The sequence below is a fragment of the Taudactylus pleione genome, unplaced genomic scaffold (assembly GCF_031769625.1).
Source record: "Taudactylus pleione unplaced genomic scaffold, aTauple2 ptg000188l, whole genome shotgun sequence".
NCBI classification, from domain to species: Eukaryota; Metazoa; Chordata; class Amphibia; order Anura; family Myobatrachidae; genus Taudactylus; species Taudactylus pleione.
Genome location: NW_028284590.1, coordinates 2296772 through 2314423, shown reverse-complemented (window position 1 = coordinate 2314423; position 17652 = coordinate 2296772). Strand labels below are relative to the sequence as shown.

The 17652-nt window shown below is 42.7% G+C and overlaps 1 protein-coding gene across 1 annotated transcript in view; it reads right to left on the bottom strand.

The window, feature by feature from the left end:
• Window positions 1–4590: 4590 nt before the first annotated feature.
• Window positions 4591–17652, bottom strand: part of ITPRID2 (ITPR interacting domain containing 2) — a 76270-nt gene continuing 63208 nt past the window's right edge. Inside the window, exons 13-19 of the mRNA XM_088476359.1 lie at window positions 16583–16660; window positions 15481–15608; window positions 14171–14321; window positions 13983–14051; window positions 11067–11489; window positions 6252–6365; window positions 4591–5650 (exon numbers count right to left, since the gene is read on the bottom strand). Of these exons, the coding sequence (XP_088332485.1) occupies window positions 6255–6365; window positions 11067–11489; window positions 13983–14051; window positions 14171–14321; window positions 15481–15608; window positions 16583–16660 (960 nt within the window). The 3' untranslated portion in view covers window positions 4591–5650; window positions 6252–6254. The remainder of the gene's footprint in view (window positions 5651–6251; window positions 6366–11066; window positions 11490–13982; window positions 14052–14170; window positions 14322–15480; window positions 15609–16582; window positions 16661–17652) is intronic.

The following is a 17652-nucleotide window of genomic DNA, read 5'->3' as shown; positions in this document are numbered from 1 at the left end:
CCAAACTCATCCGAGTTTGTCTTTAGGCATTTTTTTCAACTCGGAAATTTACTAAACACATTGCAATCTCGACCAAACACGTTTCTTAGTAAATTTACCCCCTACTAGTGATAATTTTGTCCCAGACAATTGGATCCTTTCATGGGATAAATATCCACCTAAATCTCCAAATAAATGCAACCACACTGCATTTGGGATGTAGTTATCTCAATCCCTACGCTGAAACTCCGACACAGGACTTAAGGTAGGCATCAAGATACTTAGCGTAAACCGAGGGGTGGGGGGGAGATAGCATAGCGGGATTGTTGCTAGCGGGGGAGGTTCGGGTTAGGTGTCACTGGAGGGGGGGGGGTTAGGGACCAAGGGGGGAGGGATAGGGTGCAGGGTGGGTTAGGCTACAAGAAAGGAGGGTTAAGGGGAGAAGGGGGAGGGTAAGATAACAGTTTTGACAGGGGGCTTCCCGATAGCTGGCATTGCATACAGATTCCTCAGCATGCCCTGACCGCAACTCAACTGTGGCAGGACAGGTAGGAATTTGGAGTACTGAATTGGCTTAGTAGTTGAACAGGCAGTCATTTTATTGAGACTTATCTAGTTACTGTAATAACACTATATGGAGCTTTATTTTAACAAAGTCAGTTAATAGGTCCATATATAGAAAATCCCCACATAAGCACAAAAAAAAATAAAAATCAAGGGTACCACATCCCTGATGAAGTTGTGGGTCAACGAAACAATATATTGCTGTCAGCTCAGCTTTGAATTTAACACAGTAGTGAATTGTGTTCCCGTTTTCCTTTTACACAATACTACATCTTGACACACCCTGGGTCATCTTTTGGTCTGTTTGATGCAATGATTTAATTTCAAGCTGAAGTAGGGAATCTAATCTAATTACATTTTCAGATAAACCATAAAGATTTTTCTCTAAGTATGCAGAACATTTTTCATATATGCCATCTTGTTGCATGCAATTACTACACTATATGTGCATTCCTGTGTTGTTTGAGTCATTTTTACATGCAGTGAAACCCCTTTCTTTTGGCCAAATGAAGTGGTTATCGCTGCTTCCAGTTCACTCATTTTCCATGCCATAGGGACTGCATTGAACAAGTGCTGAAAAGCCAATATTGACATGGAGTCACCCTATGGGGAGACTGCCAAGCTGTAGAGGCTTCACAAATCTGTACATTACTAGAACTCATTGCAGGCAGGATTAGGCTGCTATTGGGGAAGGGGGGGGGGGGGGACAAAGAAGCTGTACTAGATGCTGTAGATAAAAACATTAGACCGTAAACCACCTTCTGTATCACTGCATTATGCACCATAAATGTGAGAGAGCTACTGACCCACCAATAACACTGCGTAACAGTTAATAGGTTTCCAACGTGATAAATTGCTTCTAATTGATATCAGCATGCGAAGAAAGAATAGGACATTTGAAACTCTGCTAGCTCTCGGTTCCGACATTTAGGCCATTTATGATGATGTAGGGTTATTTTGTTAAATAGTGAATTTTGGCATCAAGAGAATATATAGGTTGGTAAATCAGACTACAGGAATGCATTGTAGGTTCATGTTAAAGTAAAGGAAGGGATCTTTGTTGTCCTGCTAATTCATCAACTTCTTAATAGGATGAAAACTTCAGAGACCTCCTAGTTAACGAGCAAAATGGCTTGGGAAGCCTTTAAAAAATAAGGTGTTGTGAATGGCTTCTCGGGTAACGGAAGAGACTGTGAAAAACCTTCTAGAAAAGTATCAATTAGGCAGCAACATGTACCTCAAAGTCCACTGTCTGGACTTCTTCCCTGATACCTGCAGTGCAGACAGTGACGAGCATGGTGAGAGATTCCACTGAGACAGGTCAGCAATGGCTGGAAGAATAGGAACGTTCCACCTACCCTGTTATCTTCCTGACTACTGTGGGACAGGGACAAGCAAAGAAAGTGCTTTCATGAATAGGCCACTATGTGAGATAGTACTTTCGGTTGCTGCACGTTGTTTTGCTTTGCGTTGTTATTTGCGATTGATTGAATTGAAACTTATTTATGTTGTATGTATCAAGAAAACATCAGATTTTAAAATTGCTTTTCACTAAGACTATGGACCATATTCATCATCTAACATTTTATTAGTGATAAATTGGTTTTGAACTCGCTGCGAGTTCATTGTTAAATTCAAACCTATTAGTCATTCCTCAACTACTAAAGTATCACTTCCGAAAAGCTGCTATTTTTGCGGAGACAGCTTTTCGAAAATGTGATACGTTTCCCAGTCTGCTGCTCTCCCTGCCAGCACTGCCTCTCCTCAGTGTCCCCGCTCTCTCTGCTTCCTTCCCCTGTGCGCCCTCTCTGTCCAGTCTGCCCTACCTGGTGCTTCAATACCCCCTGCTGCTGGCTCCGTTGGTCCGGACGGAATTGGTATGAATGACCGCCGGACCTATGGCAAATCCAGACGCCAGAAGACCGGCAGCAGTGAAGATCCCAACAGGTAAGAAAACTAACTATACATAACTGTCCCCCCTCCTCCTAACACTCCCTTTGGAGTGCCTAAACCTAACCCCTCCCAGGGGGTGCCTAACCCCCTCTTCCCCCTAGCCTAACCCTCCCAGGGAGTGCCTAACCCTAAGTCCCCCCGGGAGTCCCTAACCTAAACCCCCCCCCCCCCCCACATGGCTGTCCGCAGCCGCCGCCCCCGGCTAACCTTCGTGCTCCCGGCATAGGAATAATAATAGGCGTCAGGATTTTGATGCCTATCATTAGTCCCGTCGGGATTGCACAGTCGGGAAGCCAACGGTCGGCACTTCAACCGTCTGCTTCCTGACTGCATACCGGTCCGGACCAGTCTCTCAATCTCCACCACCCCCCCTCCCACACTCAGCAGGAGAAGTTCCCACTGCTGCTTCTCCCATGCTTCGTTCCCCCCCCGGCTGCCAGCCCCAATGACTCCTGTCCCCGCGCTGCTTGTGTCCGGCTACTCTACTGTTAATTCTGCCGCTGCCTGCTCCGGAGTCTCCTGCACTACGGTGTCCTCTCTGATCGTCCCGCTGCCAGCTCCAGAGTCCCCTTGCTGTCCCTGCGCTGCTGTGTACTCTGTCTCCCCGCTGCTGGGTCCAGAGTCACCCCTCCCCCGCTGACGTATCCTCTCTGATCTCCCCGCTGCCAGCTCCAGAGTCCCATTGCTGCCCCTGCGCTGCTGTGTCCTCTGTCTCCCCATGCCCCACTGCCGAGGAAGCTACTCTTCTCCTTTGCCATCCCCCGTGCTGCCAGCTCTGATGTCTCCCCATCCCTCACGCTCCCCGTTCCGATCTCTTCCCGTCCTGCCGGCTACTTTCCTTCGTCCAGCTGCCACATCACACTGTCTGTCATTAGAGCCACTGAGCAGTAGAAGTTCTCCATGCTGCTTTCCCCTCCAGCAGCAGAATTGCCCCCGAGCAAAGTAATTTACAGCGGGTAATTGGATACCCCCCTTATTGGAATGTTACACATAGAAATACAATTCACCAATTTATCGCCTAATAAAATGTACTCAACTACTGCTTATCTAACACTCCATTTATTTTAACCCTACCAATCATGTAATGACTAGATAGGCCAGAGGACTGCCATTTCCTCTAAACACTCTGCCTCAGAAAGAGGCGGGAAAACACCAATAGCAAATGCATAACCTGCGATAGTGAATATTTGACGGAGGTGTTCTGTACAGAGAAACAGGATGAAGATCCAGAAGCTATTTGTGAAAGTTCTGATGAAATAAAAAAAAATCTATCCATCTATAGATCTGGGAGGGGGAAGAGGGCCAGCATTTCTGTATAGTGGACACATGAAGCGCATTCAGGAAGGATCCCATTCTGAGGCACCGGTGTGCCAAGATACAGGAAACCCCAAATCCAATTTATTCTGAAGAGTAGATCCCATCCCAGTACAGTCAGTAGCTGTGAGTGTAGAGTTCAGCGCGGAATATCGATAACCACAAACCCAAACAAATGCACACATAACCCAAAAGAACAAAAAAAAAAAGATTTTTTTTTTTCTTTTCTTTGTTAATTTATACATGTTAGACACACTGTTTGGTGTACATCACCACACATTTTAGATGATGCACACCCTGCAGCAGAGGTTCCCAAACAGCATCATTACAGTTCAGGTTTTAAGAATATCCATGCTTGAGCACAAATTACTTAATTAGTACCTCAGTCAATTTGATTGAAAACCATGGGGACTCAAGCAACGGTAACGTCTGCCCTACAGCATTTTATGGATATTAGAAAGTAGCATATTAAACCCATTCAGGTCCAGAGGTCCGTCCTCACCCCCTTCACTTACCCCAGTCAGGACGTCTTTAAGCACCAACATGGCTCGCACAGTCACTCTGCCCCCACGGTGTGGGAGCCATTGGTGGGGTAGGGGGTCTTGTGCATGCCAATCTCAGGATGGGCCATAGGCATTAATTATATAGCCATCCCTGGGGTTCCTGTTTTTTTTATAGCTCCTTAGTGAATACCCATTTAGCAGTAGGCGATTCATGTTATGTATATCTCCAAACATAATGTTACAGTTCATTTTTGACTTTGAATGACCAACAAATGTATATGCAAAATAAATACTTTATTAATATATTTAGAAATCAGCCCTTGTGTACTGAGTAACACACAGTTTTAGACTTCCCACAACATTTATATTCTGAACTATTGTTCCAATTAGAGCTCAACAGAACAAACAAAATTAGATTAATTCTGTTCCAATCAATGTGCCATGACATACCTGGTGGTTTTAACATACCTGCCATAAACATTAATAGCTACAAAACGGATGGTGTTAGAGGGAATGGCGCGACCAAAAGAGAGAGACAGAACGGAAAGGATGTGTAAAATCACAATGAAAAATACACAATACAGTAAGAAATAGAAATATATATATATAGTGTTAAAATATGGCACATCAAAGAAGTTTATGAGCGAAGGGAAATGGAATAAAAGGTTTAAATAATCCTGTGTATGAGGCTATACAGCTTTTCAGTGTAAGAACTTAAAAAGTAGTTTTAGGTAAATGAAATCTACCACAAGGAACAAAAATAAGCTCCAGCAAGCCCACACACTGTGCCTCATGCCTCAGTGACATCACTAGTTCACATGAATAGTGGTACAGCCAAAAAATAAAATAAAAAAGGGCCGCTACCATCGTGTAGGCGACTGGTACGTTTTAAAGTGGCACTACACTGCAGCAGAGGGAAAAAAAAAAAAAAAAGTAAATTATAAGCTCAGAATTAAATCACTTATTGCACAGTCTATACCTCATGGAGGTCAGTGTTAAAGCTTAACAGATGCACTTTAAAACATTAGTTACTTCACCCCTGGTGACATGTTGCGGAGTAGCCAAAATTTACTTTAAAAAAAAAAATGGGCAAATTAAAATAAATATTGTTTGAAACCTCCACAGTCCTCTTCTAGCAGAAAGCTAAGCATAGTGCCCAAACTACACACGAGTACAGTCAAAAATGAAAAAAAAATAAAAAATAAAGAAAAACAGTAGATCATTTCAGCAGCAAAAGTAGTCCTCTTGGATTTTTAAACTCGACATAATAACCAGCTTCATCCAAAAATTCTTGTTACAGGTTGTCAAGATTCCAATCGATTCAAGTGGCTTCCAGTCTACATATAAGAAAAAGGGAGACTCATTACTAAATCATTAAGTGTGTAGTGTACAGTAAAGTATAGTGTATAGTACAGTTAATTTAAAAAAAATAAAATAATAATTTTCAAATTCAAATAAGTCCATCCCAGGTAGCAGTCCTCTACTGTGTGGCTCATTAATGTGGATGTAGTTGTCCTCCAATAACCTAACAGGCAAATGGTCCATACAAATACCCAAATCAGGTGGCACTCATTACAAAACAACAGAAATACAAGCCGCAAGGTAGTCTCACCAAACTTTCAATGTATTGGTAAAATTTAATGCAGCCAGTCACACCTCAGACATTACACCATAATGCTTTATCCCACAACTGAAATTCCTAAAAACAATTACAAGCATGGGTGTAAGGGAGGCCCTTAAGCACCTCCCAAGAGGACTTTCACAGCCCAGATCCACACCCCTACTGCTCTGGTTGCCACATCAAGTTGGTTACAGTTCTGTGACAACTAGTGACATGAACCTAGGGTTACAGTGAAGTGTCTGCATGGTTTAAAACAGGACATTTAACCTGAAAGTCCATGAAATGCATTAAATAGAATTTGAGGATCAATAACTTACCCTTTAAATCCTCCCATCTGTTTTTCCATCTAAGGATCTCATTGGAGAAGATACTGCTGCTAGAAGGCCACTTACAATCTCTCGTCTTATGTCTCCAACAATAGAATCTTTTATCTATGTGCAGGGAGAGAGGAAATAAAATAAAGTTTTCACTCCATAGTTTGTTTGATAGTGGCAGTGAGATGTGTACTGCTAGTCAGTTTTCATGGCACCACTTTGTTGTATTGGGAATAAGAACATTTTTCTTGTACTCCAGTTCATGTAATAAAGCCCAGCGCTGATTATTAGAGAGGTAAATCGGTGCTGGGTGATCTTTCCCACCCTAATTGCCCAATATACCATTTTGTGATTTAGTTTTACAATTATTTATGAACACATGCAGGCTATATATTCACCCATGATTAACCTTCAACTATGGCCAAGGACTGGCGAGCTACAGATGTGTCCACATACATCTTACTTCCGTGCGCGTTAAACAGCCCTTTTAGTCGTGCCATGGCATGACTCGATAGTGCTGAGGGTCTTTTCGTGCAACATTTTTTTACTTCAAATGTGTCTTATTCACAAAGCACAAGGCGCTTCTGTTGATTAAAATATGCGACATACCTATATTCTGTGTGAACTACGGGTGTATCTGCATGTGAAATGCTACGTTATTGTGTCACAGCTGCCGACTCTGTAAGGCAGCATTTCGCACACTCGGCGATACCAAGTTGCACGGTGCTGAAGCGTTCTGTTTAATGTGACTTGTAGAGCATTGAGGTAAGATGTATGTGGACACACCTGTAGAAGTATTGGAACAAGCCACTAAAGTCAGTCTAACACCTGTGATCTACAAAAGATGTGAAAAGATGTGGCTCTTGCCCATATTCAGAGTTGACCGCCACTGTGCATCAGCTTGTGAGAGCAACAGTTCTCACTATCAGCATGCATTTGTGCCAGCCCTATCCTCAGTGCACAAGATCCATCTGAAATCAGCCTGAGCTCTGCGTGCACTCACCTCTGAACAGCTCATAACGAACTAACACCACCTTCAAATGTACCATTTTTGCTTCCCAGTTATAAGGATATAGCTGCAAGTTAATATGCGGCTAAGATGCGCAACACTCTGAAAAATCGTCCGCAGACGCGCATGTCTACTTGAAAAGGGTACATGAACAGTGTGAAAATAAATGCAGATGCAGCAGCTTTGCATTGCTTCTCCCAATCATGCTCACAAAAAAAAAAAGCCGCCTGTGCCGACAGCTTCCATAGACTTTAATTACATGAATGACAGCGCATCTCTTCTGCTTCTTACTGACCTATGAAACAGTAGACGACAGCCGTATAAATCTACGAAACAGTAGCTTGCCTGAAGGCATCGTACGTATGACAAAAAGTGCTATATAAACAATATTTATGGTACGATGCGACACTGTCTCTCTAGCAGGCAGTTACCATGAAGCTATTCTCCGCTTGGCATCCTGTACAGCAATACCTGAAGTGCTTGACAAAGTAAATAAGTATAATTGTTAAGCTGCTGTCTTAGCAACCTCTATCTGTGCATAGAAGTACACACACTTCTTTGGAAAATGCTACTGAAATATTTGAAGGCAGCGTTTGTGTTTTCAGAGACCATGTACACAGTGCTGAATGATTATTATTAGCTACTTAAATGGCAGTATACAAGCCATGTGTGTTATGTCACTTATGCTATCTTAGCCTGTAACTGCAGGCTGTTGTGTATCGGGACAAGCAGCCAAGACCAGTAGCTGCTTGTCCCCACTTTATCACCGTTGCAAGTCCCCTGCTATAGTTAGAATGTAAGCGAGTGCTTGGTTGCTATAGACTATGAACTAGATGTATAATCTCACTATTTGCTATGGGTCATAGCACTTTTTAACAATCTCTCTACACCATAAGCGGTTTGCAGGGTGCGTACACATCCACAGTCATTTTTCAGGCAAACTCGACTAGATCCAGAGCACCTATAGAGACATTTATATGCATACTCCCCGGCTACTTGCAATAGGGCGCACTAATATACAGGACAGTCCATTACACAAAGCACAATCTATAGGACAGTACAGAGCAGTGGTCTCCAACCTGTAGCTCACCTAGCTGCAGTACTGCCGAGTAAACTAGGAGGAAGTGAGCTCTGGCGGGTGCTCCCCTGTGGTGTCGACGCCATGGGTGGAGCCACAGGGAAGCACGTCAGGTGAATGCCGGAGCCTCTACAGCAAATCACCTGACGTGTTTCCCTGTGGCTCCACCCACGGCGTCTATGCTATGCGAGTGACTCCCACCCAGCCCTGCCTATAGCATATATATTGCGCCTCTAATGCATGTAGCTCCTTGGATCCAATAATTTATCGTGAAATGTGCCAGTGCTTAATATTTTATTCACAAACTACAACAATATACCTTATAATTAAATGCATTGTTTTCTATAAAACATTTTTTTTTTCTTCATTAAATGACTTTCAATTGTTCGGTTATTAGCCAGATTTGTTTTCTATAATTTTAATAGCGCTTCAGAAGGTTTCATTTTACTAAAGCAGCTCACACCTCAATTAAGGTTGGCGACCACTGTTATAGCTTTCAAAACAAGGTGCACGTATGGAGTCTGGAGTGGGAAGAAAAAAAAAAAGTTACTGTAGCTAGCATTGATACCAACAGCAGCACAGACCATTTCAGCACAGCAGAAAGCCTGGTGTGAGGATACAAGCCAACATACCAATGATCCGAGCATCTAAACTTTGCAATAGTGACATGAGACTCATGTAAAATGGATATGGGAATCCTGGCATTCACCTATATTACACAAAATCTAGGCAAAGTACTGGTATAATTAATTATCCATCATTACAACCTCTCTGCACTTAACTTACTTACGAACAACCAGTTACCACTCAGTTACATCTGTTCAGACTGAAGCGGAGGTGGGACAGTTGTGTGCACACTGTATTGCGCATACCTGTACTTGCAGTGCGACAATACACAAGATCCATCTGCTAAACTGCTTGCTTATATAACGCTGCAGTGTAGACTTATGAAGTAGGCAGCCTCCAAGTCACGTTTACACAACCACACAGACACATGACTGGTGAGACAAGACTATAATCAGCGGCCAAACAAAGAAAACCATGGTGTAAAGAGTAGGACCAATAGATTCTGTCACGTACTAGTTGCAATGGGGAACAAACATCAACTGTATAGTACAATGTTACATCAGTGAGCATGCAAATCAAGCTCCTACTCAAAGTATGTACAAGAGATTAGTTTCCTGAATAGACAGAAAAATAAATCATAAAAAGGCACAAACACCATCTCAGTCACCCAGAGTACCTGGGAAACCAATGAAACTCTCTAAATGGTTTGGAAACATTTGCATACTGGGTAGCCTATACAGCCGTTCAATATTTACAAAATAAAATTAACCATTTTTAGTATAGTTTCGGCCAACGCTGCTTTGGCAGTTTTGGAAGTTATAAGCAAGATACAGTATAATCTCTATTGCCCAATTCTGTGTTTTCTGGGCACAGTGAATAGAATACTAGTACCAGTGGGTGCGTACTCTTTTTAGCTCACTGTGGATGACAGCAGTCAAACTATACAGGACCACTAAAGGAGCATTAATTGGTCAGAACAATTCACTGCAGGAGGAACAGCAGTTCACTGTCCTGCTAGAGACTTCATGTTCCCAGTATTACTAGGTTAGGTTTAGGTCCATGTTTCCTTTCCAGGAAACGTCTATGAAAAGCCGATAATTCTGACATGGGACATTAATATAACAAATCAGGAAGGGCATTTTCTGAGATGGACAAGTGCATTCTAAGCACGTGCCAGCCTCCGCCCCTGCCAATGGCCTTCACCGGCTTAACAGAGGAGACAGAACAGCAGAGAGGAAACCTGCGCCAGCCCAGTAGGCAAGTATTACAGTAGGCTCCATTTTACTATAAGCTTGTACAGCTTCATCTCTGCAACTATTTGGTGTTTAAGTTTAAATTCTATGTCCGTCTTATGGAAAATTCCATTACCTAAATAACCTGAACTGGTTTATTCATTTTCCCGATGCCTTTTGCAGTTATTGCGTTTAGCAGATTCTCTCACTGGTTTACAGCAGCAGAAATTTTTTTTTTGCAACATAATTACAGTCCTGATTGTGTAAACCAGTGGTTCTCAAACTCGGTCCTCAGGACCCCACACAGTTCACGTTTTCCAGGTCACCCAGCAGGTGCACAGGTGTTCTCATTACTCACTGACACATTTTAAAAGAGCCACAGATGCAGCTAATTATGTCACTAGTGATTCTGTGAGGAAACCTGCAAAATATGCACTGTTTGGGGTCCTGAGGACAGAGTTTGAGAACCTGTGGTGTAGACTATGGGCCAGATACTGGAGTTGCCTGGCAATATACACAACTTATGACTGATTCTCAGTTGTACGGAACGCACGTGTACTTCCACTTGTGTTCAAAAAGTGCTCTTCAGGCATGTCGGCGAAATTGTAGACCAAACAGTTGTTCGTAGGCAGAAACCCGTCTGGATTCAGACCGATCTCTAGCACCAAAGGTGAATCTGGTGCAAATGCATGTGAATTGTGATAATAGCTTCTTCCACAAGAAGATTTAAAGGGGAGGGTGGTATGCACAGATTCTGCCAACTCTGAATACATAGCATTAAGGGGGGTACATGAGATGCAAAAGTAATTAAACAAATCACATCCTTGTCTGCGCTACCAGTGCAGTATCCATGTTTTGCAATATTCCTGCTTGGATAAGCTCAGTGACGACTAATATACTACAGACACTGAATAAAAGAGGTCGTGACCCACCTCACGAATGACTTGTTGTAATTCCTTGTTTTCGTCAGCGCTCCAATGTGGACTACCATCAGTCACAGGTGAAGGCTCTCTCTTTTCTCCAGACTCCAATTTAAGACTTTCAGGTTCCTCTGGCGACTCCATTGGAACAATCTGATTGGTCCCGGCTCTGACAGGAGGGCTTGGTGTCAAAGTCACAGTAGCACAATACACCGCTTTGCTCGGAGGCGTTTGGGCTTTTGGTTTATCAGCAGAGTCAGAGATATAGGATGGGGATTTCCTATTTTTATAACGTGGGATGGAGCAGACAGAGGACGAGTCAGAAGCTACGTGAGACCAGGCGGAATCGCGACCTTCTGCTCCAGGCTCCAATCTCATATCTTCAAGACTCAGCTCTGATTTCAGGTGAGTTTGCTCTCGAATTAGCTCCGCCACCTAGGAAGAAAAGCAGGGAGGTACAATTCAATATGGACATGTGACAAAAGCAACATTTGGGGCCTCATTGACTAACGAGTTTTATCACCAAAACAAGTGATAAAAGTCACTGTGTATGATAATGGTGCTCCAGCCAATCACCTCCCAACTGTCACCTGTTAGAAAAATGACAGTTGGGAAGTGATTGGCTGGAGCACCATTTATCATACACAGTGACTTATGACTCGGTTTGGTGATAAAACTAGTTCGTAAATGGGGGCCATGGGGAGAAGTTACCATCACTACTGCTTTTAGAACATCTGGATAATGCTCCTTTTGGGAAAAAAACTAAAATTCCAGCACTGTCTCTTAGAGATGTCCTCATTCACCTAGACTCAAATCAGGGCAAAAAAACCCCAATTGGCATTCCAGGAAAAAATGTGACTAAGCCACTCCAGGTCCCCCATCACTCAGTGGGGCTAATTCAGCCGAGGACGGAATGGCCAAGCTGCACGCAAGCAGCTTTGCAATTCCGTCTGTGCAAATATGCAAATGCAGCAGGTGGTGTATGACTCCCCGCCGCCACATTAGCGATCCCAGCACTGCCCAATTAGCCCCAGTATTCTTACTGAATTTCCATCTTTTCTGCACTGCTAATGTGAAAAAAAAAGCACAAAAAGTTTGCACACCCTGTAAACGCACCAGATATGAACCCCCATAATGTTAGGGACTTACCCAATGAGGTCACCTTGACGTTGGTGGGTAACGGACAAATTTATGCTAAACACCTCGTATATGACGTATAATTATTAATGGTTGTATGGTGCATCTGCTCTCCCCCTTTTTTCTATGTTGTAGTATTAAGATTCAGCAAGGTGGCACATTCCATTAGAAAAAGCTAGGGCGTGCAGTCCAGGACGCTTATCTGAGAAACGGTCATATCAGCTCTCTGTCTCTTGCCCAAGAGGAGTCATGCACCGTGCCGTGATTAGCAAGAGTACAAACTCTATGCCCCACACTGCAGCGCTGTCTGTATGCAGCGCAAAAAACTTGCTAAAGTGAGAAATTCTAAAATTAGCTATGCATGGCTTCTAAGTCGCGTTAAGATTCTTGCTTCATATAGTGTCATCATGGTAGTAGTTAGCATTACTGCTTCCAAGCCCAGTAGTCAAAAGTTAAGGGATGTAGTCGGCATCCCGACGGTCTAAATACCGGCACCGAAATCCCAACAGGTCGGGATCCCGACACCAGCATCCTGACCGTCAGCATCCCGAAGGGAAGTATCAGGGTGTTAGGGGGAGGCTATGGTTAGGGTGCAGGTTTAGCCACTAGGGGGAGGGTTAGGCACAGGGGAGGGAGAGGTTACATTTAGGCAATAGGGGGGGGGGGGGGTAGGTTTAGGCACGAGAGTGGTTGTATTAGGTTGCGGGGAGGGGCAGGTTAGGCTTAGGCACTAGCAGGGAGGGGGGGGTTAGGCACTGTGGAGGGAGGGTTAGGAAAACACTTACCATTAGGTGTCGGGATTCTGGCTGTCGGGATGCCGCTGGTCGGTATTCTGACCAGCGGCATCCCGACAGCTGGGATTTCATACCCAACCCAGAAGTTACATGTCTGACCAAGGCACTGTGTGAAGTTTGAATGCTCTCCCAGAGGATGGTGTGGCTTTTCCTCAGGATGCTCCAGTTTCCCCCCACACTCCAAAAAACATATTGGTACAGCCGCAATTTATTTGGCTTCTGACAAAAAAAATCAACTGTAGTGTGCATGCATAAGCATGGGCTGGTGTGAGTGACTGAAACACTCTGTACAGTACTGTGGAATATGTGTGCACTATATCAATAACTAATTCAATTAATGAACCCCTTGAAAAATCAGAGTGTCCATTTAGCAATTTTCTTTGGTCACATTGTCATACCTCCCAACATGACCCTCTCCAGGAGGGACACAATGCTCTGGTCCTGGACTTCCCCCCTGGTAAGAGATGGGGCTGCAGCACAGTCCAAAATTCAAATAGGGGAGTCACACCAAATGCCAGTGAGTCCCAGCCAGTGATGTTTGGCAGGGTGTGAAATGACAGTTGGTGTGGCTCCCCTATTTGAATTTTGAACTGCGCTGCAGCCCCACCTCTTACCAGGGAAGTCCAGGACCAGAGCATTGTGTCCCTCCTGGAGAGGGTCATGTTGGGAGGTATGTTATTATTAGCAGATTGCAGTTGAAGTTGGAAGCTGATGGAAGCCATGTGCTTTTGTAAAATTACCCTCTAGTTTTTATCATTTACAGCAGGGGTGGACAATTAGTGGCCCTCCAGCAGCTGTTGAACTACATATCACAGCATGCCCTGCCACAGTTTTACCATGCCCAGATATCAAAACTGTGGAGAGCATGCTGGGATGTGTAGTCTCACAGCAGCTGGAGAGCCACTTCTGATCTAATCTACAGTGTTAAGATAATAGGGATGCTTCTTACGGCATACTAGCTGCAGAATATTTGAGGTGTATGTACAAATCAGCTTACCGGTTCTATGACATTTAAGGGAGATGAGAACATCAGGCCGTCAGTGCTTGTTCTTCCACCATACATTCCCTGCACAGAAAGGAGGGACAATAATTCTAAATTCAAAGTGCTGTAGTTCAAGCAAATAATTAGATTTAAATAGGAACAATGCTAAAAATGCCCAGTAAACTGTTGTACTGAAATCGCACCATTGCTGCCTGTCGCTGAAAGGGAGAGGAAACGTGAAAACTGCGAAGTTGCTCCTCGAGCGTCAGCAGCCGTTCGTCTAACTGGAGCTCTAACTCCTGTAGTTCCATTCGCACGGAGTTCCGCAAGCCTTGCAGCTGATCAGCTTCATACCTGAAAACAGAAAGCAGCTTCTGTAATGAAATGCGAAACATTCCTGCCGCTTTGTAGGCCGTGGTTCTACCCACCAACTAAAATCTCTGCCAAACGAGCTACAATTGTATAGGCCTTCAAAAAGCGTAAACTCTTAATAAAATCAAGGCAGGAAAGCCATTTATTCACATTTGTTGTGTATATCCTATAGTGTCTTTAATATACCAACAGAATGGCTTATAATTGTACATGACCATCACAATAACCCTTTAAAAATTATTTTTAGCTTGTACGTGGATAGGAATGCTGTGATGAAGGAACAAAACAAGACAATTAAATTGCCTAGCACTACCAGTTCTGTATATACAGTTCAGTACAAATCTGTATTCGGGTTCTAATATATATATATATATATATATATATATATATATATATATATATATATATATATAGATATAGATATAGATATAGATATAGAGAGAGAGAGAAAGAAAGAGAGAAAGAGAAAGAAAGAGAGAAAGAGAGAGAACCCGAATACAGATTTGCACTGTACTGCAACTCTGTACACATATACACACATATAATTTTTATATAGTAAAAAACGCATTCATATATTTTTTCCTACATGCTATCTCATGACCTAGTTTGTATGCAAGTTTAATGCTCACCATTATCTGTGACCCCCTTCCCTACAAATTTGAATTGTGGCAGCACGGAAATGATTTTATATAAGCATTATGGGGAGATTGGGGAAAAGTTTTGCCTTTAAGATGCTGCAGCAATAGGACAATACAAAATGCGCTTTACCCCCCGTAAACTCAGTCCCAGCACATTGGGTGGAGGACACTGGCAGAATTTTCAAGTTTTATCATTTAGCAAGAGATACTATATGGTGACCTTTTAAGTTTCCCAAAACATTTATCAGCTATCTGATCTTGCTTAAGGTATACTACGAAATTTGGGACTAAAGTGCGCCACATGTAACAAGCAGAGGTGCCGCTTTAAGACTGATACAAGTTAAACATGCAAAAATAGAGCAGGCAGAGTTACACAGCCAGGTATAAACTTCAGCTACTTTGTGTCAGTAAGGGAAACGCCCTTTTAAAAGTAATTTCACACATTACTTGTCAAGGTCTTGAATTACAGGAGAAGCATCTTACAATCTGATAGACGTGCTTACCTCTCATCTTCCGTCAGGTGCTGATAAACCATCGTCTGCTGCCGTAACAGGTTTAGTTCCAAGTCCATCATTTGTGAGCGGAATAGATTTAAGCTTTTTCTCATTATTTGTAGCTCCTGGAAAGTATTCTGAAAAAAAAAATAAAATAAATAATGATAGATACATATACACACACATATATATACACATATAATTTTTATGATGTGAAACACAGAGATGCATGGCATATGACTGGGAAACAAACCTTCAGGCTGGAACACACTGCATTGACTTGGCGCAAATAGAGTGTTATGCACATCTTAAGGTGCCCACACACTAGGCGTTCAGGTGTCTGATTTCTCCCCCTGCAGTCGTGGGCACGATTTGGTGTTAAAAGCTATCCAAATTGTCCCACGATCTATCGTGCATCCTATACTATTCCAGTGCATCGTGACTGAGATTCTCAGATCTATCTGAAGTTGCGATGTACGACCAGCGGGTACGCGCATCGTAAGTAGAGACTCACAATTAGGGCATATTTTATACAATCTGTCGTCCCGATGCGTCGGAATCGGGCTGATCGTGTAAAATATTGCCAAGCGTCTGGGCACCTTAAGTTTGCTAGTTAGGGCAACAGGATTGATTGTGGGTAGTTTGGGGGAGGGCACTGGTTGATGTGCTGGAGCTGGTGGAAGAAGGGTGTCTTAATTGCTATTACTATATGGTTTGAGTACTATGAGGACAATATGAGAACATTATAAGTACAATATCCATCTGCTTTGTTGCTGTTTTATGGCATCACCAGTTGCCAGAAGCTTAACTTGTTTCATACTGGGTGGTGATGAAGAATTTTTATGAGATTCTGTATAATCATTAAAAATCGTTTGAAATACTCTTTGAAGAGAGTGCCCCCTTGTTTGGATCCATTAAATGGCAACATTGGAATTATTCTGGCCCTTTGAGGATGTGAAAATACAGAAGGAGTGCAATATATATTATATATATAATATATATATATATATATATATATATATATATATATATATATATACACACACACACACACACACACACAACACACACACACTGCGCACTAAGCAAACTTTGTCACAGAAGAACTCACTTCATAAAGAGACAGGATGGACGATCTCTGGGTGCCATACCCACCAGCTGTCACGTCATTTCCCCGCATTACTGGATGCTAAAAAGAAAGAAAATATGTGAATTTGCCAGTTAAAAAACATTGAGGGGTCTATTTACTAAGCCTTGGATGGAAGTGATCGGAGATAATGTACCAGCCAATCAGCTCCTAACTGCCATGTCACAGGCTGTGTTTGAAAATTACAGGAGCTGGTTGGCTGGTATTTTATCTCTGTTCACTTTATCTTCATCCAAGGCTTAGTAAATAGACCCCTTAAAAAAACAAACACAATATATGCATATATACATACAGAAATCTAAAAATAAAGGTAAAGCCTGTTTAGAAGTATCTTGTTTTGGGCATATATCGTATGGGGTCTTTCATTTTGCTCCCAAGTTTATTTAATATGTGCTTTGTGAGAGTGCAGTAGGGGTTATAAACTAATGAGTACAATACACTTACATTTCCAGGTTATTTTTCTGTGAAATAACAGATGTGGATCTTTAACCTAAAAGCTCCACAACGAAGAGAAAAGTAGAGGGGGGGGGGTGGGAGAGAAGACCTGCAGCTGGGACCATGGCTGTCAGTATACAATGTAGGTAGGAGAGGAATGGTGAGGGCAATGTGGTGAAAGGTCGGTATCAAACATGTTTTAGAAGATTTTAGGTTTCTATAAAAAGGAAATCCCCTATCTGGAAAACTATATACCATATATTCTGAATAAAAAGCAGTAATCTTGGTACATTGTTACAGACTGGTCTGGTACTTTACGTTACTCATCATTCAAATATTAGACCACTACAAACAAATTATAGTTGACGTAACTGTATTCTATGGATTCTGTTTACATCACTGCATTCTATAGAGTTCAAGAACTATTCTGTGCTAAAGCGGTTTAAGCTGCCTCCCCTGACCAGCATAGACACAGGGTACCTATGTTCAGGAGCCCACTGTACTCATCCCTACGTCTGGTAACAGGACAACCTCCGGTGCTATTCAATAAACAGGCAATACTATTGCTCCTCACAATGAATTTAAAGTCGCAGAAGTCG